The sequence below is a fragment of the Peromyscus leucopus genome, chromosome 17 (assembly GCF_004664715.2).
Source record: "Peromyscus leucopus breed LL Stock chromosome 17, UCI_PerLeu_2.1, whole genome shotgun sequence".
Taxonomy (NCBI): Eukaryota; Metazoa; Chordata; class Mammalia; order Rodentia; family Cricetidae; genus Peromyscus; species Peromyscus leucopus.
The window spans coordinates 54222123-54244791 of record NC_051077.1 but is presented as its reverse complement, the minus strand read 5'-3'; the positions used below and the strand labels follow the sequence as shown (position 1 = coordinate 54244791).

At 62.4% G+C, this 22669-nt stretch overlaps 2 protein-coding genes and 1 non-coding gene across 4 annotated transcripts; 1 reads left to right on the top strand and 2 right to left on the bottom strand.

Moving 5' to 3' along the window:
- Positions 1-1267: 1267 nt before the first annotated feature.
- Positions 1268-3022, bottom strand: Rpl18a (ribosomal protein L18a). The gene is made up of 5 exons (XM_028862569.2): positions 2915-3022; positions 2008-2187; positions 1799-1928; positions 1486-1595; positions 1268-1397 (listed from the first exon to the last, which is right to left on the bottom strand). Exons 1-5 carry the CDS (start codon positions 2930-2932, stop codon positions 1305-1307), a joined length of 531 nt encoding a protein of 176 aa, XP_028718402.1. The 5' UTR covers positions 2933-3022; the 3' UTR covers positions 1268-1304.
- LOC114687960 lies at positions 1647-1777 on the bottom strand. Its single transcript, XR_003733739.1, has one exon. It is a non-coding gene; the product is annotated as a small nucleolar RNA SNORA68 (small nucleolar RNA).
- Positions 3023-9245: 6223 nt separating the features above from the next.
- Positions 9246-17867, top strand: Map1s (microtubule associated protein 1S). 2 transcript variants are annotated; one of them, XM_028862590.2, is made up of 7 exons: positions 9246-9378; positions 11044-11148; positions 11952-12034; positions 12576-12716; positions 12939-15048; positions 16738-16958; positions 17407-17867. In XM_028862590.2, exons 1-7 carry the CDS (start codon positions 9255-9257, stop codon positions 17560-17562), a joined length of 2940 nt encoding a protein of 979 aa, XP_028718423.1. In that variant the 5' UTR covers positions 9246-9254; the 3' UTR covers positions 17563-17867. The 2 variants fall into 2 exon arrangements, with proteins under 2 accessions (XP_028718423.1, XP_037067735.1); XM_037211840.1 differs by lacking the exon at positions 9246-9378 and having other exon boundaries at positions 9739-11148.
- Positions 17868-22669: the final 4802 nt, after the last annotated feature.

Sequence of the window (22669 nt, the reverse complement as noted above, 5' to 3'; positions counted from 1 at the left end):
GTGTCAGATGACACATGGGGACCCGGGGACCCGAATGGTAGTCACCACGAGCAGCAGTGACTTGTGCCCAATGTTCTAGCATCACTCAGAGCTGTGGCTGAAATCCAGCCCAGGGCTCGCTGGGTTCTCTGCAGTTTGTTTTTTCCAGACTGGTCTGCAACTGGGGAACAGCTGGGCCTACAGGGATGAGTCACCACCGCACCGCCCACCACCCCACCGGGCAGGTGTCTTCTTAAAGCCCATTCAGAAGGAGGCCAGGCCGGCCCCTGCTACCTGTAACAAACACCGAAACTATGTGTCTACAGGTGACCTGTGGGTGCACATGAATGCGGGTGCCTGTAGGTTAGAGTCACTGGATCCCCTGGGGCTGGAGTGACAGATGTGGACCTAACACAGCTGCTTGAGACCGACTCAGGTCCTCTGCAGGAGCTGCGGCAGCTCCATGCCCAAAGCATCAACTCCAGCACTGGGTGTGGCCAGAATTCCCTTGTCCAGAGAGCTGTGAACCATGACACCCCTCCCAAGGTGGAGATGGCAGCTCATCCTTGCCAACTGGGGTGAGTAGAGTAAGATCTTGACTCTTTTTGGTCGGTAGGATGACTCGTGACCATAAAACTGGCTGCTCTTGGGGAAGGGGCCCACGAATTTCTAACTTCTCCAGGGAGCAGAGGCCATCTTCTGGCCTCCTAAGTTAAACATCTCCAGCCCTCAGGCCCTATTTGCTTTGACAGGGTCTCACAAAGCACCCCAGAGGGTGGCACTTTTAACACTGCCTTCCACATCTCTACCACCCGGCAGGAGGCCTGTGAGGGCAGCTGCCTTAGCGTGGCTGGCACGATCGGTCAGAATCCAGCCAGGACAGGATGTGCTGGCCACACATGACCAAAGGAACCCACTGCTCCCTCCATGTTCCCTCCCCACCAGCCTAGTCAACGGCTTGAGAGAAGTGCCACTCTCCGGTCCTCTAGGGCAGCCTGGGGGTGCAGGCTGCTGGGGCTTGGCTGGCCCCATTCCCAGCGGCAGAGGTTTAGCGCCAGGAGGATAAGGGGCTTTCAACCAGGTGGATTAATTCGTGCTTGGAATTCTCGGGCCTGAGCCAGCACCCTGGAGACCTCAGAAACAGCCACCTCTCAATGTCACACACGGGCCTCGTCCCACACAACCTGCGTCTGGCAGGAAGCTGCTGGGTGGTTACAGAAAGGCCTGTAGGGACAGCCGTGTCTAGGCCACCCCCCCCCATCCCCCGGGACAGAAACAAAGCGCCAGGCAAGACTCTCTGCGTTTTATTCAGTGGATCTCCGGGTCTAGAAGAACGTGTTAGGCCTCTTGGTGGTGAAGCGAGGCTTGTGCTGGCGCCGCAACACACGATGTGGCAACGGGAACTTGATCTTGGAGTCCTGCGGAGAGGGAGGGGATGAATGTCCAGGGCTCAACCAGGCGGAACACCCCCCACGGCCCTGCGTCAGCCCCTCTGGGGTCACTCACGTGGAACTGCTTGACGGCCGGCCGGCGGCACTTGCCCGCAGCAATCTCTTCCACCTTCATGATCTGGATGGAGTGTGCGCGGGCTCGGTGCCGGGCACCCATGTCTCGGTCTGTGGGAGAAACAAGTCAGCCCCGGGCACCCCTGCGGCGCCTGCCCCCAGGACTGTAGAACCTCCTGATTCACTCTGGGGGGCACCGCACAGCCCCCCAAAGGCGACGAAGCCCCTTTGCTGTGCGCACCACTGTTTAAACGGCCGCGACAGGCAGCGGCAGTTCTTGGGTTGGGTGCCGGGGTGGGTGGGTGAGGACTCACAGCACTGTGTGACGGCGCCCGCGGTGGTCAGGTCCCGGTACTCTCGGTACATGTTGTGTGTGCCGCTGCGGGAGTCATAGCGCAGCCAGATGCCGAAGTTCTTCACGCGCAGCGGCGACTTCTCAAACACCTGGGGACAGGAGGACAGTGAGCGCGCCGCCCTGGCTCGGCTGGGGTCCGGGGCTGCACCCCGCGGGCCCAGGCCGCACCTGCCCGCAGTACACGATCTCCCCCGAGGACTTCTTCATCTTCTTCAGCTGCGACACGAAGTACCAGAAGCGGGACTTGGCCACCACGTGGTTGGGGGCGAAGATGCGCATCCGGTACAGGGGTGGCGTGTGGCACTTGGGGGTGGGCAGACAGCGCCCCACCACCTTGTACTCCCGGAGCTGAAAGACAGGGGACCGGAGCCTGGCTCTCACCCCACGGGCTGGGCCTTTCCTGAGCACACCCGGCAGCCGGGTGGAGCCGCCCAGGGCGCACGGGCCCGGCGATGGAGCCGCCTCAGTTTCCCCAGCGCCCGAGCCCAGCTCCGACACAGGAGGCCGAGTTCGTCCTCCGACTTGGACACAGCCAGGGACGACTCAACTCCTGACCTGAGCCCCCACCGCCGAGGACTGCGCGCGCAGCACCGACCTCGCGGCCGCAGGGCTGGAGGGGCCGCGCGCGGCGAAGGACCCCGGGCTGCTCAGAAACGGGGGGCGTCCTCCCGAACACCAACCATCAGACTGAACAGCCACGTCTGCTTTCTTTCTTGGGGGGGGGGCAGGGTTTCCCTCTACCCTGGAACTCGCGGCCATCCTCCTGCCCCAGCTTTCCGCTTCTGCTCTCCCGGGCGTGCGCCGCTGAGCCAGGCCGCCGCCCGGGCCGAGGAGCGCGGCCCCCGACGGCTCGCCCGCGGACCCCGACGGCTCCGGCCCCGCCACCCGCGCCTCCGCGGCGGCCGAGCACGCGGCGGCCGCCATGTTGCCGCGAGGGGCCCGCGACTCCCGGGGCGCGGCCCGGGGCCTGCACGCAGGTCCCGGCGGCCGCGCGCGCCCCCCACCCCCGGCGCACAGCTCCCCCGCGCGGCCCCGCGGCCCCCGCCGCGCCCCCCTCCGCCCCGCGGCCGCTTACCGTGCCCGAGGCCTTCATGGCGGTCCGTGCTCCTCCGCCGCCTGTCGCAAAAGGAAGTGTCTCTTTCCGCGCAGGCTCTCACCATGGAGTCCCTGGCGGAAGTCCCGCCCTTCCGCGTGCCGTGCGTCCATTGGATGCCTATCCTAGCGCTCTGAGATCTCAGCTTCTTTATTGGCTACAGGTCAGTATGTCTACGCCCCACCTCTCACGCAGACTACAATTCCCAGCAGGCAGCGCGACGAGCTTTTACAAGTTCCCCCGGATCTACGACAGAGCCTCTGAGCGCGGGGCATGCTGGTAGTGGTAGGCGTGGTGGGAATCCAGCGACCTTCCTTCCTTCCTTCCTTTTTTTTTTTTTTTTTTGGCTTGTCGAGACAGGGTTAATCTATGTAGTTTTGGTGCCTGTCCTGGATGTCGCTCTGTAGACCAGGCTGGCCTTGAACTCACAGAGATCCGCCTGGCTCTGCCTCCCGAGTGCTGGGATTAAAGGCGTGCGCCGCCGCCGCCTGGCTCCAGCGATCTTTCTCTTCTTCCTTTCTCATTTTACATCATCTATCCATTCTTTAAACAATTGTTATATTAGTTCTTACTTTGGGTGTGGGGGTGTTTTTCCTGCAGGCGTGCGTGACCGCGGAGGCCGGAAGACGGCGTCGCGTCCCTGGGGCTGGAGTTAAATGGTCGTGAGCCATCCTGTGGGTGCTGGGAATCGAACCCCAGTCAGTGCTCTTAGTTGCTGAGCTATCTCTCTAGCTCCATCGGTTTTTTAAAAATCTGTAATCAATTTATTTTCCTGTTTGTTGAGACAGGATTTGTGCAGCCAAGGCCAGCCTCTAGCTCACTGTAATTCCCCTGCCTCAGGTTCCTGATTCTTGGGATGCAGGAGTGTGCCACCCGCCGGCCGATGTAGCTGTTTCTTCAAAGAATTGTGTCCCTGGGTCTCTGTGCTTTTCCTGGAGACCGGCGACACTATCTGCTGTGTGTCTGCTCGCGGCCCCTAGGTGGCGCGAGCCTCCCTCGGCTCCGCTGCAGGGCAGAGCCGGACCTGTCTGGACCTGTGTCCGCCTCCCGCTCCCATTGATCTCAGTGTGGCGCCTCAGTTTCCCCAACCGTCGGACGAAACCGCTAACACTCCTGGGCCCACAGGCTTACAAAGGAGAAACTGAGGCAGGAGGATGCCGGCCGCTTACAGCCTCCCGAAATAAGCAGCATATGACTGTGTGCACTGGGCAGGCCGGGACACGCGCCTCCCTCTGCTGCAACGCGCTGCTCCGTGCCTGCGTTCTGCAGGCTGCTGAAGTGGGGGCGTGGGTAGAGACACTCGGAAAGATGCAGGGCAGATCCTGGGGTGCAGCGAATACTCTGAGAGGGCACCGGGTAGGAAATGGAGATACAGAGGAATGAGGAAGAAGTCGGTACCCACAGGCCTTAACCTTGGGCCTGGCCTTGGCGTGAATTCCAAGTCTCCAAGGCCCAGGACCCACAGCTAGAGGCAGGGTGCTGGGACTGTCTGTTCTGCAGATGTCCACGTTGGCCTCCCTGCGTGGCGGCAGGCTCCAGCCTTTTTTTTTTTTTTTAGATTTATTTATTTATTGTGTATACAGTGTTCTGCCTGCACACCAGAAGAGGGCGCCAGATCTCCTTGCAGATGACTGTGAGCCACCATGTGGTTGCTAGGAATTGAACTCAGGACCTCTAGAAGAGCAGCCAGTGTTCCTAACCTCTGAGCCATCTCTCCAGCCCCCAGACTCCAGTCTAACACACCTCCTGCTCCACTGGGCTCTACTCTTGGGGGCTGTGACGAATCCCATCAGGAACACCTGTTGGTAGGACCTCGGGCTTCGTCATCGAAGGCTGTCAGGGTTCTGGACTGCGAGGCTGCTGACTCTGCCTCTGTCCTTCCCCCATGCACCTGGCTAATCTGGGGTCTCAGGCCGCCTTGCTTTGGTCCCTCAGTCACCAGGCAGAGCTGTCCCTTCCCTACTCACTCCAGTCCCTGCACCTTTCAGAGCTGGGGAGGATTCCGCACCCAGCCCTCAGACCCCAAAATGCCCTCAGGCATGCTGTCTGGTCCCCGGGTTTCTCTTGTCTGCAAAAGACCTTTCAAGGATGGGGCACAGGGCCATGTGTGAAGGGGCCTGGCGTTGGCACAGAACACACCCAGACACCATATTCTCGACCCAAAGGAGATTTATTACCCCCAGAGGGACAGGTGAAGGGGGGGTGCCTCCTGATCCCACAAAGACAGCAGCAGGAGCCTCTGCAGATGCGGCTTTTTAGGGAGAAAAAAGGGGAGTCTGTGCTAGTGTGAGCTGGTAAGTCCTGACTGGACAGGTTAGCCGTGTAGCCAAATACGGAATTTTGATTGCTGGACCTTGGTGTTTTGATAGTTGGATCTTGAAGTTTTAGTCAGGCATAAGGAAGTGGCCACATAAGGGAATGGACCTTGGGGGCCAGCGAGCACTCAAGAGCACACACACAGACACACACACACACAGACACACAGACACACAGATACAGACACACACACACACACACACACCACACACACACAGACACACAGATACAGACACACACACCACACACACACAGACACACAGACACACAGATACAGACACACACACCACACACACACAGACACACAGACACACACAGACACACACACACAGACACACACACACATAGACGCGCGCGCGCACACAGACACACACGCACACACACACACAGACACGCGCACACACACACACACACACACACACACACACACACACACACGGTCTATTTACTCAGTGTGTGACATCCCAGCCACCCTGCACCCTGGAGACTGAGACACGAGGACTGCGAATCTGACGTGCCGTGAGTCATGACGTCACAGAATCTGAGATGTCACCAAGTTTCCTCCTACAGAAAAATCCTAATGGAGGCTGGAGAGATGGCTCAGTGGTAGGAGCACTGGCTGCGACCCAGGTTCAATTCCCATCACTGACATGAGCTCACAACTGACTACAGTTCCAGGGGACCGACTCGGGCACCGGGCACACCTTGGTACAGACACACTCTAGACAAAAGCCCTTACACATAAAATGTAATTAAACTGAGGAAGGTGCACGTGGCGGGCTGGCAGGATGGCTCTGTGGAGACCTGTGTGTCGCCCAGCCTGGCAGCCTGTGTTCCATCCCCAGGACTCACTTTTGAAAGGAGGGAACTGACTCCTGGAAGTCTTCCCGACCTCTGCTTGCCCAGCTGTGACAGATGTGGCCTGTGCCCCCTGCCCCCTCCCCCAATTATTTTAAAACTCCATCTCGGCCGGGCGGTGGTGGCGCACGCCTTTAATCCCAGCACTCGAGAAGCAGAGGCAGAGGCAGGAGGATCTCTGTGAGTTCTGGGACAGCCTGGGCTACACAGTGAGTTCTGGGACAGCACTCCTGGACAGTTGCAGTTTCTAGACAGAGAAATCCTGCCTCGAACCCGCCCCCCAGACAAAACAATGGTCCTTTGTCCCTCGCAGGTGGGTCACTGTACCCTCGCCTGAGATACAGACTCTGTCTGGTGCCTGCGCATGTAACTCCGCAACTTAACACTCCCTGGATCTGAGTCCACACCCAGGAGGAGCAGTCAACCATTACAGTGGGGGGGGGGGCATAACGGAGCGGGGACGGTGGGGAAGAAGATCCGACTGCGCTGTGGGAAAGCACCGGCTGGACCGGCCTGTTAGGGGAGAGACGCCCTGGAAGAAGCGCCCGCACTTTCTGGACTGCGGTCACCTGCTAAGGCCAGGAGGAATTAACGCAGGCTGGTTGGCCACAGCAAGCCCGAGCCTGTGACAGTTTTATTGAGAGCAATCAGACTTTTACACCTGTATCAGGAGCCGGGATACGGTGATGTTTGCAAACCTTACAGGATGTTCAAGATGCGTGCCCAAGACCCAGGGCCCTGCCAAGCCCCGGACTTCTGGGGGACATGGAGAGCCTGAGCTCAGGAACCGACGGGCACACGGTGCCCGGGAGCCGGGGAACCTGTGGGCGGCCGGGCCGGCCAAGGCCGTGGGTTCCCGCAACGCCCGAGCGGTGCCGATGGAGGGGGCGTGGCCTAGACTCGCCGGCAACGCCCCCAGCGGACGGCAGGGGGCGCAGGAGGCGGGCGGGGACCGGACGGAGGCGCAGCGTGGGATGGGGGACCGCAGAGCTGCTGGGGGGTCAGGAAAACTGGGGTCGCTGTCAAAGGGTGACGGCTGGGCCGGTCTTGGGAAGACGGAGGCGGGAAGAGCGCATCCCGGGGACCTGGTCTATGGACGCCTAAAACCAGGGAGGGGCTGGGGGCGTGGCTCAGGGGTAGAGTGACAGCCTGGGGTCCCAGGACGGCGCTGGGGGCGTGGCTCGGGGCTTGAGTGACAGCCTGGGGTCCCCAGGACGGCGCTGGGGGCGTGGCTCAGGGGTAGAGTGACAGCCTGGGGTCCCAGGACGGCACTGGGGGCGTGGCTCAGGGGTAGAGTGACAGCCTGGGGTCCCCCAGGACGGGGCTGGGGGCGTGGCTCAGGGGTTGAGTGACAGCCTGGGGTCCCAGGACGGCGCTGGGGGCGTGGCTCAGGGGTTGAGTGACAGCCTGGGGTCCCAGGACGGCGCTGGGGGCGCGGCTCAGGGGTTGAGTGACAGCCTGGGGTCCCAGGACGGCGCAGGGGCGTGGCTCAGGGGTTGAGTGACAGCCTGGGGTCCCCGCACTCCAGACTGGCTTTTTTTTTTTTTTTTTAAATTTTATTTTTTTTTTTGTGATATATATTTTTTATTTTACAATACCATTCAGTTCTACATATCACCCACGGGTTCCCCTGTTCTCTCCCCTCCACACCCTCCCCTTACCCCCAGCCTACCCCCCATTCCCACCTCCTCCAGGGCAAAGCCTCCCCTGAGGACTGCAATCAACCTGGTAGACTCAGTCCAGGCAGGTCGAGTCCCCTCCTCCCAGACTGAGCCAAGCGTCCCTGCATAAGCTCCAGGTTTCAAACAGCCAACTCATGCAATGAGCACAGGACCCGGTACCACTGCCTAATTGCCTCCCAAACAGATCAACCCAATCAACTGTCTCACCTATTCAGAGGGCCTGATCCAGCTGGGGGCCCCTCAACCTTTGGTTCATAGTTCATGTGTTTCCATTCATTTGGCTATTTTTTTTCAATAATTGAGTAAAACTGAAATTTATTATAAGCCACAGTCGTCCTAGGGACCTCAGACTGGCTTTTTTTTTTGGTTTTTCGAGACAGGGTTTTTCTGTGTAGACCAGGCTGTCCTGGATCTCACTCTGTGGCCCAGGCCGGCCTCGAACTCACAGAGATCCCCCTGCCTCTGCTCCCGAGCAGGGAGTGGGCGAAGCAGGGCCGCCAGGGTGGGCGGTCGAGGCTGAGTGTGAGCTCCCGATCCCCCGGCCGCAGCCTCCCCGGGGTGCCGGAGCCTCCAGGCTGCACCGCCCGCCCCGCCTGGTCCTGGCCGCCCGCAAACTCCTACTCGTCCCCCAGAGCCCTGTCCGCCGGATCCTAACCGGGGAAGCCGGCGGTGCCCCGCAGACCCGGCTCCGGGCGGACAACTGGGATGGGACCGGTTCCCGGGGGTGGGGACTCCAGAGGTGTCGGTGAATGAGTGAGTGAGTGAGTGAGTGAGTGAGTGATGTGTGAGTGAGTGAATGAGTGAATGAGTGAGTGAGTGAGTGAGTGAATGAGTGAGTGAGTGAATGAGTGAGTGAGTGAATGAATGAGTGAGTGAGTGAGTGAATGAGTGAGTGAATGAGTGAGTGAGTGAGTGAGTGAATGGATGAATGAGTGAGTGAGTGAGTGAGTGATGTGTGAGTGAGTGAGTGAATGAGTGATGTGTGAGTGAGTGAGTGAATGAATGAGTGAGTGAGTGAATGAGTGAGTGATGTGTGAGTGAGTGAGTGATGTGTGAGTGAGTGAATGAGTGAGTGAATGAATGAATGAGTGATGTGTGAGTGAGTGAGTGATGTGTGAGTGAGTGATGAGTGAGTGATGGTGAGTGAGTGACTGAGTGAATGAGTGAGTGAGTGAATGAATGAGTGAGTGAATGAATGAGTGAGTGAATGAGTGAGCGAATGAGTGAGTGAATGAATGGATGAATGAGTGAGTGAGTGAATGAATGAGTGAGTGAGTGAATGAATGACTGAGGTTCTGCCCGGTGTCCCCGCCGCTCGGCTCCGGTCCCCCTCCAGGGTCCCCAGGGCCCGTAGGGCGTGGACGGGGCGGAGAGGAGGGGGCGCTTCCGGCCAGGGTCTCCGGCGCTTCCGGTACGCTCCCGGAGGGGCGTGGCCAGCGGGGGCGGGGCGTCGGGGCGGCGCGAAGATGGCGGCGGTGATGGCGGCGCCCGAGGCTGCAGCGGCGCCGAGCTCGCTGCTGCTGCTGGTGGTGGGCGGCGAGTGCGGCTGCCCGGGGCTGCTGGCCTACGTCCTGGCGGAGCTGGAACGAGGTGGGGTCCGCGGGGCCCGGGCGGCGGCCGGGGGGCGCGGGGGCGCGGGGTCCCGGACGCAAGGTTCCGGGCGCGGCCGGGGTCCGGGTGGGTGCGGGGTCCCCGGACACAAGGTTCCGGGCGCGGCCGGGGTCCGGGCGGGTGCGGGGTCCCCGGACGCAACGTTCCGGGCGGGGCCGGAGTCCGGGCGGGCGGCGGGGTCCGCGCGTGCCTGGTGTCGCTTGGGCTCAACGTGACGGCGCGGGTCACTGGGCCCGCGTGGGGCGCGGTAGAGGGGGCGTCCGATTCTGGGGGTGCTGGGCTCCGGGGGCGGCCTGGGGCCCGGGTGGGCGCCGCGTCCCCGGCTCCGGGGTTCCGGCGGGGTGCGGCCTTCCTCTTCTGGCCCCGCCCCTCGCCGGGCTCGCACGCGCCGCGGCGCCCCGGGGCCTGCTTTCCCCGCTGCTAATTGAGGCGTGGGTGGCGCGGCCGCCCCGGGGCAGCCTGGCACGAGGGGGCTGACTCAGGCGCACCTGTCACAGCGCACCGGGCGGGGCTGCATCTCCGGTAACGGGGCAGCCAGTGCGATGCACGCCGCTCACCCATGCACTCGGGAGCTGAGGCCGGAGGAGCACTGCAAGTTCCAGGCCGGCCTCTCACAAACAAGGCAGCTCTCTCACAAACAAGAGCTGGGGTTCCGGGGGAGAGTGTTGTCCGGCGTGCTTGAGACCCAGCTTCACCCGAGATGGAGGCAGGACACGGGTTCCCTCAGCTAGAAGCACCGTAGGGAATCTGCGCCCATCCTGGACTGCATGAGATCCTGTCTCAGAAAACAAAATACCCAGAGGGACGCAGACCGCCCATCTGAGCGCGTGGTCTGAAAAGTGACCCTAGGTGTGGTCGCTCATCACAGGCCGGGCCTGCATGGCAAGCAGGTGTTGGTCTCAGCTTGTGCGTCTCGACTCCTCTGGGGGTCGATGGACTCTTGCATGGGGGTCCCATATCAGATTTTTACCATTGGTAACAGTAGCAAAACTACTGTTGTGAAGTATCAACAAAATACTTTATGGTTGGGCGCCACCACACCCTGTGTTAAAGGGTCGCAGGATTAGGAAGGTTGAGAGCCGCTGGCTTAGAGGGAGGCCTGTCTGAAGGGAGGGGTCATAGTGACAGACCCTGCCCCTCAGGGAAACGTGGGAGCTTTCCAGGAGAGCAGGTGTGTGCAGACTGTGCTCGCATCCCTGTAGTCAGGCTGATGCGAGCTGTTTGGAGTGACATCCAGCTTTTCCTTGTGGGAGACTGCTGCCCCAGATCCAGTGCTGAGTGGGTAAGGTGCTGAGAACCTGAGACGCCCATCAAAGCTGGGCTTGGCCTGTAAGCCCAGCTCTGGAGAGGCACAGGCCAGTCAGCCTCACCAGGTGAAGATTCTGTCCCCAACATAAGATGCAGAAGATGCGGATGACCCAGGGTGGACCTCTGACCTTCACGTGTGCACACACGAAATCCCCAAAGTTCAGGATCCTAGCAGGAAAGCAGGGAGTCTCGAGCAGATGGCCAGCCAGGCCTCCAGTCAGTCAAGGCTGAGGCCTACCCGAGTCCCTTGGCTCTGCCTGCCCAGGATCCAAGCTGCGGGAGCCAGAGCAGGCGGGCAGCAGGGCACTGGAGCTGAGCTCTGTCTCCTGCCTGCAGGTGTCCGCTCCTGGGAGGATGTGGACCCCACCGTCTGCAGCCTGGATGAGCAGCTCAAGGCCTTTGTGTCCCGGCACTCGGCCACATTCTCCAGCATTGTGAAAGGTGACCTGTCCCGTCCGCCTCCCCGGTATTCCTGCCCACTCACTGATGCCAAGGTGCTGAGTGACAGCTATATGCCGGGCATGGGGTGGGCATCACCGCGGCCTGTGCACTGCTCCCCTGACCCGGAGATCTGCCTCAGCTGGGACAGTAGGAGCAGGGCCCAGGCGTGAGAGTAAGCAGCATCTCTGGGGAGGGCCTTGGGGCCGAGAACCTGCAGGGTGCTCTCAGTCGATAGGGAAGCAGAGATGGGGTGCAGGCCAGCTCCCCCGGGGATCCCAGGGTGGCCAGAGCAGCCACTGGCCACTTTGTGGGTATTACTTGTAGCTCAGCTCCTGGCCAGGAGGTTGAGTCACCACTTACAGCTGCTGGAGGGGAAGGAAGTGTCCATCTAATTGTCCCTTCCAGTCACAGTGGCTTCCTGACCCCTGGTGGGGTGGAGACGGAGCTGGAAATGCAGTGTGCTGTGTGACCTGCACAGCCCGGGAAAGCCCCTCTGGGCAGTGACACCTCCTCCCGCTGCCGACTGAAGCCGCTCTCCTGTTCTTCCCAGCCTTACCGAGCCTCTTGGCTGGGGCTGGGCTGAGCTGCGAGGGTGGCACTGGGCCTTGACTCTTGTCCCTGCTCGAGGCCCCGGGCGTCCTTAGGTCTCCATGTGCCCTCGTCTTGGCTCACAGCTCTATGGGGGCCTGGAGCCCCCGTGTGGGTCCTGGGGCTTGAGTCCCTTGGTGGCAGGATTTGGCAGGATGGTGGCAGGATCAGGCCGGCCTGATGCCGAGCCAGGGCCTGGACCTGTCATCCCACAGGCCAGCGGAGCCTGCACCACCGTGGAGAGACCCTGGAGACGCTGGTCCTGCTGAACCCTTCAGACAAGTCCCTGTGCGATGAGGTAGGAAGGAGGAGCAGGCGACCTGGGGATCTGCCCTGTCCACCCTCACACCGCCCCAGCTTCCTCTCTCGTGTGCGTGGAAGGCTGGAGCCTTGGGGGAGGGGATGATGTGCTGTGTCTAGCTGGAGCCCTGTGTGTGGGTCCTGCAGCCTGACCCAGGAGCTGTCTGAGGTGCTGGGAGCCTGGACTTTGGCCTGCACCGGCCTCCCCTTTCAAGTCAGTGGAGGCCAGACAGCCCTGGGATCACCGCTGGGGTCTTTCAGCAGTTTTTCATCGGGAATGGTGTCGCAGGCCTCTTCCCATGGAGGGGGGCTGACTTGTACTTTCATAGAGGGGCCTTGCCTTTAAAATGATACCTAGGTGGGTCTGCTAGGCCGGCGATGTCAGCTGGAGCAGGGGAGGGGAACCTCGGGGACGGGGGCTCCGCCCACCCTGCAGCCTCTCAGTTCCTCCACAGCCGCAGCAGTCAGACTCGGGTGTGAGTTCAGAGCCGAGGCCTGGCCTGGGCGCTGCTCACCAGGCTCTTCACCCTCACCCACAGCTCCGGAACCTCCTGATGGACCCCGCCCCTCACAAGCTGCTGGTGCTGGCCGGCCCCTGCCTGGAGGAGACCGGGGAGCTGCTGCTGCAGTCCGGGGGGTTCTCCGCGCAGCACTTCCTGCAGGTGCTGGAGGACAAAGAGGTGAGCCGAGCCCCGGGATCCCCTCGCTGTCCCCTCGCACTGCTCTGGGGTGGGAAAAGGGCGCTGACCCTCAACTGCGCAGTGGAGTGCGGGGAGCGGGCGGGCGCGGGACGGCGGGCCAGGGGCGCCAGGGGGGCGAGCCGGGCGGGCGGGTGTGGGCCGCCTAGCGGCGGGTTGGGGATTGGTGAGCGCACAGGTCCTCAGGTCCGGGTGGCCCTACAGGTCCAGGACGCGCTGGCCTCGGCGCCCACGGCCCCCCCGGCCCTCACCGTGTCCTGCCCGACTTTCGGGGACTGGGCGCAGTTGGGCCCCTTGCCCGGGCTGCAGCTGCGACTGAACCCCCCCGCGCGGCTGCCGCCCTCCGAGGGTCTGCGGGCCTTTCTGGAGTACGTGGCCGAGTCGCTGGAGCCGCCCTCGCCCTTCGAGCTGCTGGAGCCGCCGGCCGCGGGGGGCTTCCTGCGCCTGGCGCGGCCCTGCTGCTACGTGTTCCCGGGCGGCCTGGGCGACGCCGCCTTCTTCGCGGTCAACGGCTTCACCGTGCTGGTCAACGGCGGCTCCAACCCCAAGTCGACCTTCTGGAAGCTGGTGCGGCACCTGGACCGCGTGGACGCCGTGCTGGTGACCCACGCGGGGGCCGACAGCCTGCCTGGCCTCAATAGCCTGCTGCGCCGCAAATTGGCGGAGCGAGAGGCGGCCGCGGGGCCGCAGGGAGAGCGCGAGGAGAGGCTGCGGCGGCTGCTGTCGCCCGCCCTGGGCGTCGTGTTCCTGAACGCACGCGAAGCGGCGTCCCGGCTGCGCGGCGGCGAGGACGAGGCGGTGTGCGCCCGGGGCCTGCTGCGGAGCCTGGGCATCGCGCCGCTGCCCCTGCAGCGAGGCTCGCAGCCCACACAGCCCACCGTCCTGTTTGAGAAGCTGGGGGTCGGCCGCCTGGAGCTCTTCGTGCTGCACCCGCCGCCCGGGGACCCCGCCGCACCCGCCTGCGCGCTGCTGGTGTGGCAGCCTGCGGCACCCGGCGACAAAGTGGTGCGCGTGCTGTTCCCCGGCCGCACGCCGCCCGCACGCCTGCTGGACGGGCTGCAGCGCCTGCAGCACCTGCCGTGCCTGCGGCGGCCCGTGGTCACCGCGCGCGACCTGGATGCGCCCGCCAGGGCCGACAGCCAGGACAGCCTGGCCTCCCGGGACAGCTCCCGCAAAGAGCAGGTCCGCAGCGCCGGCAGCGGCTCCACCAGCAGGAGCACCGTGCGGAGGGAGCCTGCTCCGCCCGCGCGTGACCCGAAGAAAGACCCCCGACCCGGGCCCACGCGGCCTACAGTCCGCGACACGCGCCGCTCCGGGCCCGCCGTCACCAACACGAAGCCTCGCACGGCCCAGAACGGGCCTCGAGCCCCGGGTCCGGCGGGGCCGCCTGCAGCCCCTGTGCCCAAGTGCCCAGGGGAAGCGGGGAGCAGCGTGGAGCCCGAGCGGCCACCTGCCCCCTCCCCGACCCTGTCCCCAGCGCGGTCCCCACCTCCCACCGCAACTGGCAGCAGCCCCGAGCGCCTGTCGCTCAGCCCGCTGCGCCCCGAGCCTGCCGCGGACGCCTCCCCCTCGGCCACCACGCCCACGGCCACCACGCCCACGCTGACCACGCCCTCGCTGCCCGCCGAGCTGGGCTCGCCGCACTCCACCGAGGTAGACGAGTCGCTGTCGGTGTCCTTCGAGCAGGTGCTGCCCGCCGCCGGCGACGCGGGGCTCAGCCTCCCCCTGCGCCTTGCGCGCCGCTCCACATCCCCGCACGATGTGGACCTGTGCCTCGTGTCGCCCTGTGAGTTCGCGCACCGCAAGCCGCCCCCTCCCGCGTCTCCAGGCAGCTCCGACAGCAGCGCCCGGTCTCAGGAGCGGCCGCCCGAGACGCCGCCCACGTCGGTGAGCGAGTCCCTGCCCACGCTGTCTGACTCTGACCCGGTGCCGGCCGCGGACTCCGACGACGAGGCGGGCAGCGAGAGTGCAGCCAGGGACCCGCCGCCCACGCCCCGTGTGCCGCCACCGCTGCCCGACGCGCCCGGCATCTGCATGGTGGACCCCGAAGCGCTGCCGCCCCGAGCCAGGCAGCCCCCCAACCCCGCCAATCCTAGTCGCAGCCGCAAGGCCCCTGGGAGGCCGAGCTCTGCCTCTGCCACCCCCAGAGCCGCATCCTTAGCTGTGAAAACCAAGGGCCCCGCAGGGGACCGGGCCCGGCCGCTCAGCGCCCGCAGTGAGCCCGCAGAGAAGCCGGGCCGCGTGCCCCTCTCCAGGAAGCCCTCGGTGCCCAAGACGGTCTCCAAAGTGGCCTCTGCCACGAGGCTCTCCTCGGGTGAGTCCCTCTCCTCCCACTTTGGCCCAGCGAGTCGAGCATGACAGGCCTGCCCTGCCTCTTAGAGCCTTCGGAGAGGCTTCCGGTCTGAGCATGCTGCTTTCTAGGAAGTCCAGCCAGGTCCTGGGCAGGTGTGGGCTTTCTTTTTTTTTTTTTTAGAGATTTATTTATTTATTATGTATACAGTGTTCTGTCTGCATGTCAGAAGAGGGCGCCAGATCTCATTACAGATGGTTGTGAGCCACCATGTGGGTGCTGGGAATTGAACTCAGGACCTCTGGAAGAACAGCCAGTGCTCTTAACCTCTGAGCCATCTCTGCAGCCCATGGCATGGGCTTTCTTGTTTGTCCGTATTTTGTCTTGTTTGTGGGTTGTTGTTTTTTTTTTTTTCCCCGAGATAGGGTTTCTCTGTGTAGTTTTGGAGCCTGTCCTGGATCTCACTCTGTAGACCAGGCTGGCCTCGAACTCAGAGATCCACCTGCCTCTGCCTCCTGAGTGCTGGGATTAAAGGCGTGCGCCACCACCGCCCGACTTTGTTTGTGTTTTGAGATGGCCTCGTGCTGGTCCCTTCTCCCTGCAGAGGCTGAGAGGCCCGGGGTGTCTGTCCTCTTAGCTTTTGTCAGGCGGTGGTGGTGCAGCACTCGGGAGGCAGAGACAGGGGGATCCTTAGGAGTCTGAGACCAGCCTGGGCTACGTATCGAGACAGCCCCTATCTCAGAGACAAACTGAGAGGGGTTTGGAATGTAGCCTAGGCTGACCTAGAACTGGAAGCGATCCCCCTGCCTCGGTCTCCTGAATGCTGATCTGACAGGTAAACTGGGCTTGGCTTTGAATGTGGATTCCAAGGGCAGCACCAGGGCCATGAGCCCTGCCCACCTCCAGGCCGGGTGGCACCGAGACCACTCTCGGGCCTGTGCCCAGCAGGGTCCGGCCTCAGGCAGTGCTGCCCTGAGGCCTGCTTGGGCCCAGGTTACAGATCGGTCCTGGAACCTTGTTGCAGAAGTTTCCACACTGACAGGTACCTGCAGGAAAGATTAAGTGACCAGGGGGACTTGATAGCTCTGTCTACCCAGGCGACACCCAGGGACACACCTCCCACAGCCTCCCGGGCGACCCCACTGGAGACAGGCCCACACCCCTGAGGGACGGTGCACAGCTCACCATGGCGCCAGCTCGGTTATGCCAGAGCCAGGCAGGGATGGCATTTGTAGGTTCTTGTGTCTCCTGCTGCCAGGGAGACCCTCTGCAGACCTCGGCTCCGTGCCGTACCCCAGTGTCCGCACCAGGTCGGCCCCAAGTCCCAGCCTTCACTCGCTGTGCCGGTGCCAAGCCGGCCTGGATTGGTCGTCCACTTGCTTACCTTGTTCTCCACGGCACGGAGGCTGCTGTGGGTCTTGTCCTGGGGCCCTCAGCTCCCCTGCTGCCCTGGCTCCCTCTCACCTGGGAGTGGGGACAGGGCTGAGTCTCCAGCACTTGCCGCGTGACCGGCTTTGTGAGCACTCTTGGTTCCGCACACCGGGTTCTCCCGGGCTGCGGCTGAGCCTGCTCCCTGAGCACTGGTCTCTGTGGCCCCTGTGAACACCGGACGGGGACCTGGGGTGTCTGCCCCTGGTGGGGGGTGATGGCCGTCTACCACAGAGATGCCCGCAGCTGCCGCATTTCCACCACCAACCCATGCATCCCCCACAGGGCCTAACAGCCGCCTCGCGTCTGCTGCCGGCTCCCCTGTCTACCTGGACCTGGCTTACCTGCCGGGGGGCGGCGCAGGCCACCTGGACCAGGACTTCTTCCTGCGGGTGCGCGCACTCTGCTACGTCATCAGTGGGCAGGGCCAGCGCCAGGAGGAGGGCCTGCGCGCCGTGTTGGATGCCCTGCTGGCTGGCAAGCAGCGGTGGGACCTTGACCTGCAGGTGGGTGGACCCCGGGGTCCTGGGACCCCAGTGCACGGGGCTGAGATGCTGTGTCCACCGCGGGACAGCTCTGGGGACAGGTGGTGTCCTGCAGCTGAGAAGTGTCACCAAAGGGGGGGATGCTTCCCAGATCTGTGGGGCAGGGACCTGGAGGCTCAGGCTGTGCTCACACCACATGCCGAGCAGACGGCCAGGCCGCCCTGTGTGTGCACTGTCGGGTTTGGGGACGTGGGGACACAGGCCCCATGGCAGAGTGCAGAGGAGGCCGCAGCCCAAGGGGTCTGTGGCGCTATAGCCTGGCAACAGCGCTGCTCTGTCACAGGTGCGTGGGGAGGGGCAGGCCAGCCCGGGCCGTGTGGCAGTACCCGGTTACGAGGAAGGTCCTTGGGTGCTGGAGGGGAGACAGGCCATCAGAGGGGGCGTCACCTGTCTGCCTGCTCTGCCCCAGGTCACACTGATCCCCACCTTCGACTCCGCCGTGATGCACAGGTGGTATGAGGAGACGCATGAGCAGCACCAGGCGCTGGGCATCAGGGTGCTGGGCAGCGGCAGCATGGTGTCCATGCAGGACGAGGCCTTCCCCGCCTGCAAGGTGGAGTTCTAGCCCATGCCGCAGGGCACCCTGGGGACAACAGTTCCTCGCTGTGTGCCCAGTGCTGAACGCCGGACACCGCTCCTGAGGGAGACACCGACAGACACCCCAGCTTCCATCCCCAGCACCGCAGATGGGAGCAAGGCTTCTGTTGTAACTTGTTTGTGCTGGTCACAGGGCTGGCACAGCGGCCCACCCCCTCCGTCCTGGCACTCAGGCTGCAGAGACGGGAGGATCAGTGTGGGTTCCAGGCCAGCCTGGGCTACATAGTGAATCCTTGTCCCAAAACCTGCAGCAAATAAAGCAGATGGGTCAGATTTTGGTCTTGATGACTTAGTTAGGGTTTCTAGTGCTGTGTAAACACCTTGGCTGTAAACAACCTGAGAAAGGGGTTTACTCAAGGCAGGAAGGAGCCTGGAGGCCAAGGAGGGGTGCCGCTTACTGGCTTGCCCCCATGGCTTGCTCGGCTGCTGTCTTACCAGGCCAATCCAGTATGGGCACCTTCTTAATTTATGTTCCCTCTTCCCAAATGCTCTAGCCACCTTGCTTGGAGAGAATTTAACATGAAAAAAAGGCTGAGGTGTGCTGGGTAGTTTTATGTCAACTTGACACAAGAGTTGGAGTCCTCCAGCAGGAGAGAGGAGGGAGCCTGAGCTGAGAAGCTGCCTCCACAAGATCTGACTGTAGCAAGCCTGTGGGGCATTTTCTTAATTAATGGGGGAGGGCCCAGCCCATTGTGGGTGGTGCCATCCCTGGGCTGGTGGTCCTGGGTTCCATAAGAAAGCAGCTGAGCAAACCAGTGAGCAGCACCCTCCATGGCCTCTGCATCAGCTCCTCCTCCAGGTCCTGCCGTGTGTGAACTCCTGTCCTGACTTCCTTCAGTGATGGACAGTGACGTGGAAGTGTGAGCCAAATAAACCCTTTCCTCCCCAACTTGCTTTGGTCATGGAGTTTCATCACAGCAATGGCCCCTGACTAAGACTGGGGTGGGACTCCGGTGCCATGGCTTTGTACCTCCTGCTGCCCACGTCACAGGCAGTGAGACCGGCACCAGCTTTGTAGAGCAGTTGGTTCTGGCCTCACATCTCTAGAGCAGGCCTGTTTGAGGTGCATGGGCAAGGCTCTGTCACCGGCCAGGCGGTCTGCTGTGGAGGCTCCGGGGATGGGTGCCAGGTAGGGACAGAGCTGGGGGCACAGGCCATCTGGAGTCCAGGAGCAAGGCTGCCACCACATGGCCTCCACAGGTGCCTTCAGCAGGGTAGGTCGCATGGGCCACAAGAATAAGCCAAGAGCCACAGCCCCATGAAGACCAGCTGCCTCTGACATGTCTCTGCAGCCTTAGTCCTTCCAAGGCAGACGACCCACTTTCCCCCCACAGCCTCCACTGGTGACAGAAGCCACCGGCTCAGCCACACAGGATGGCCCTCTGGGCTGGGGCTCTGTCTTATTTTGTATGTGTGTTGCACTCGGAGCATCTTGGAGCAACGACTTTCCTCTTCCTCCAGTGAGTCCAGAGAGTGAACTCGGGTTTTCTGGCTTGGTTGTGAGCACCTTTTTCTGTGGCCCTGAACTTAACAGCAGTTCTGTGTTTAACATCCTGGGCGCTGGTGACGGGCGTAAGCCACCACACCCTGCTTGTAGTCTCAGGTCTTTAGAATTTATTCTTTTAGATTTTTAAAAAAAATGTTATGTGAGCCGGGCGGTGGTGGCACACGCCTTTAATCCCAGCACTCGGGAGGCAGAGGCAGGTGGATCTCTGTGAGTTCGAGGCCAGCCTGGGCTACAGAGTGAGTTCCAGGACAGCCAAGGCTACACAGAGAAACCCTGTCTCGAAAAACCAAAAAAAAAAAAAAAAAAATTATGTGTATTAGTGTTTGCCTGCATGTTTCTCTGGGCACCACATACCTGCTGTGCCCATAGGGGCCAGAAAGGAGCGTCAGATCCTCTGGAACTGGAGTCCTGGAAGGGTAGTGGTGAGTGGATCCGGTCCTCTCCAAGAGCATCCAGTTCTCTTAGACTTGAAGCCTCTCCAGCCCTAGGTTTCTTTTCCCCTAAGGTGCCTTCTTCTGGGCGCCCTGTGGGTGGCACAGTCAGCCTGAAAGTCTGGGCCTGGACGACCCAGCCATGATGGAGCAGAAACAGCCTCTTTTGGGGGCTGGGCTAGAGCAGCCTGTGTGGCAGCAGCAGCGACTCAGGGGTCAAAGGCAGCTCTGCTGGCCACCGGCCTGGGTGACGACAAGGAGACAGCCTGGCCCGTTACCAGAGTCCCGGCCCACCTGTCCCACAGGCCGCAGCATCGGGAGGGGCCGCAGCTCTGGAGCGCTGTGGCCTTTAGTTCACCCCCCCAGCAACTCCTCTAGCCCTTGCCAGCGGGGACCACAGTGGGGGGCTCTGAACCCCCAGAACCATCAGTGCAGCCTGTGTCCAGCATCCTGAACTTAGACCTCAACCCCTAGAGTCCAGGTCTGGGCCTCCCCAGTCCGGCCCTCATCACTTGGTCAGGCCCGCTGGCAACCCCCTGAGCCATCTGCCCCCACTGCCCGGCTGCTGGGGGACAGGCAGGCGTGTGCCACTCAAGTGTCCTATGCTTGTGGGCCACAGTTTTCCAGCCGAGCTGTGAGCACTTCCAGCTGAGTCCACCTCCAGTCGGAGGGAGGACTGGTCTGTTCAGGCTTTCGCTGTCTGAGGACGGTCTAGGCAGAGCAACTCTGTTCATGGCTGCCCAGAAAGGTGAGCAGGAAGGAGCAGAGAGAAGACACACCCAGACCCCACGCCTCCAACTGGGTTTCCATGGAGCCTCTCGAAGTAATGCCACAGCTGGGAACCAAGCATGGAGAACAGCCAGCTGAGGTGGCCTTGATGACCTCACTAGAGACAAGGAGGCAGCCGATGATAACCCAGCAGCTGAGCACTCGAGGACACCTGATACAGAAGGCCACCAGGGCACATGGGGAATGTGGTTTCTCTGTGTAGCCCTGGCTGTCCTGGATCTCACTCTGTAGCCCAGGCTGGCCTCGAACTCAGAGACCCACCTGCCTCTGCCTCCCGAGTGCCGGGCCTAGTTTTAAGTTCACTCTCAGCAGAGGCCCGCCAGGCCTGCACAGAGCACCTGCCTCAAAAACAGAAGATATTCTTTGTTACTTCAGTGTGCTCTGGGTGGCGGGGCTGAGCCCCGGCTGCAGACTAGGAGTCCCCCCCTCCCCCCACTGCACTTCTCCGCTGACGCGGTCTCTACTTGCTGTGTTGTCTGCATTGTCCTCAAACCGGTCATCCTCCTGCCTCAGGCTCCCAAGTAGCTGGCTGTCTATTTTCTCTTATGCTTTGTGGCCGGCAGCCTCTGTCTAAAAGGCCAGGGACCCGGCCCAGACCCTGGGAGCCCAGCAGACAGGGCTGTGCAGGGACGGACGGGAGGCTGGGTCCGCGGGTGGGTGTTTTGTCAGACCCAGTCAAGGCCTGGCTTGCTAGGGCTGGTGGGCCGCGCGTCCATCTCCTCCGTGGGCCCCCCTCCCTCACAGCAGCCCCCCTCCCTCACAGCAGCCCCCCTCCCTCCGCAGCTGTCTGCCGTCCTCCTGCAACACCGCGCGGCCCCAGCCGGGACCCAGGACCCCGAGTGGACGCCAGGGGGCGCGAGCCCAGGCTGACAGCTCAGGGCGCCAGGGAATGGGGGCTGGGCCCGGGAGGGATGCCGGGGAGGGGAGGAGGGGGTGGGAAACGAAGGAGAAGGAGCCGAGTCTTAGCTGGGGCGCGGCCAGATGCCTTCACGGTGCCCGGGAAGCTGAGGCAGGAGGACGTTGACATTAAGGCTAGCCTGGGCTACCTGGTGAGATTGAATAAAAATAAAGAAAAAAAAAAAAGCAGGAGCGGCACTCGTGGGCTGGCGAAGTAGCTCATCGGGAAAGTGCTTGTCTCACAAGCCTGGAGTCCTGAGTCCCAGAACCCTGATGAAAAGATGCTCTGCAATCCCAACACCGGGTGCCGAGGCAGGAGGATGGCCCAGGTTCAGCAAGAGATCGTGTGTGTGTGTGTGTGTGTGTGTGTGTGTGTGTGTGTGTGTGTGTGTGTGCGCGCGCGCGCACGCGCGGTGGGGACTCGCCCTGCTGTCCTGGGCTGTGCCTTCCCCGCGGCGAGCGAGCGTCCCCGAGGCCGCAGCGTCGCCTCCCTGGGTCTCAGCCGCAGCCCCTCGCCCGCCCCTGGCCCAGGTATGCGGCCACACCTTGCCTGGCAGCGGTGTGAGGCGCCAGATCCCCGGGGTTCCTGGCTTGGGGCGAAGGGCGGAGCCCGTCCGGGACCTTCCCAGGGTCCAGCGCCGGGCCGGAGGAAAGCCTCCCCAGGCGGCTTTGGAGCGGGAAGAGCAAACGGCAAGAAAATGACCAATCGGAGGGGACGTGGCGGGCAGGGCGTGGCTCGGTGTGCGCAGACACCCCAATCCCACCTTATCTCCAAAAACAATGAAAGAAAAACCCCGCGGTGCTGGAGGATCCTGCAGAGCAGCCACCCTGAGGCGGATGGGACACGTGCGGTGCTGCACAGGCCCACGGGCTTGGCGTCTCGGGCCAGGGTCACCCAGGTCACAGATTGCCAGCCCATGTCACGGCAGAGCATCACGGGAGAGCAAAGCTGCTGTCTTCACCGAGGCCGGGAAGGGGAGCTGGCGCGACTCCTCCCTCCAACTAAAGTCCGCCTCCTAGAGTGTCAATCATCTCCCAGCCCCTTAAAGGGGGAGTTGGTAGACTGGTGATGGCCAAATTCTCCGTTTCCAACGTGGGAGCCCAGGCTAGCCTCTGAAGTGCTGGGATCCCGGCGGGAAGCACTCTTTTACATCGCTGCATACTATACCCTTTGGGGGAACATTCTGGATCTAAACCCATTCCCATGCAATCTGATTCAGGCTCTGGGCTCTATTTTATTGTGATGAACACCCTGAGGTAAAGCAATTGGACCCGGGGGTGGGGGGGGCTCTGTATTTCACTTGCAGGTCCGCAGTGAAGGGAAGTTAGGCCAGGAGCTCAAGCAGCGACCTGGAGGCAGGAACTGAAGCGGAGGCCACAGGGAGTGAAGCGGCTGCTCGGCTCTTTCTGCAGCTCAGGACCACGTGCCCAGGGGTGGAGCTGCCCACAGT

Coding starts and splice junctions, on each gene's coding strand:
- Rpl18a (XM_028862569.2), bottom strand. Junction 1,929..2,007: donor AGATCGTGTACTGCGGGCAG/GTGCGGCCTGGG, acceptor TCCTGTCCCCAG/GTGTTTGAGAAGTCGCCGCT. Junction 1,596..1,798: donor GGGCGCCGTCACACAGTGCT/GTGAGTCCTCAC, acceptor TTTCTCCCACAG/ACCGAGACATGGGTGCCCGG.
- Map1s (XM_037211840.1), top strand. CDS start 10,905: ATGGCCAGCCAGGCCTCCAGTCAGTCAAGGCTGAGGCCTACCCGAGTC. Junction 11,149..11,951: donor ATTCTCCAGCATTGTGAAAG/GTGACCTGTCCC, acceptor GTCATCCCACAG/GCCAGCGGAGCCTGCACCAC. Junction 12,035..12,575: donor ACAAGTCCCTGTGCGATGAG/GTAGGAAGGAGG, acceptor CCTCACCCACAG/CTCCGGAACCTCCTGATGGA.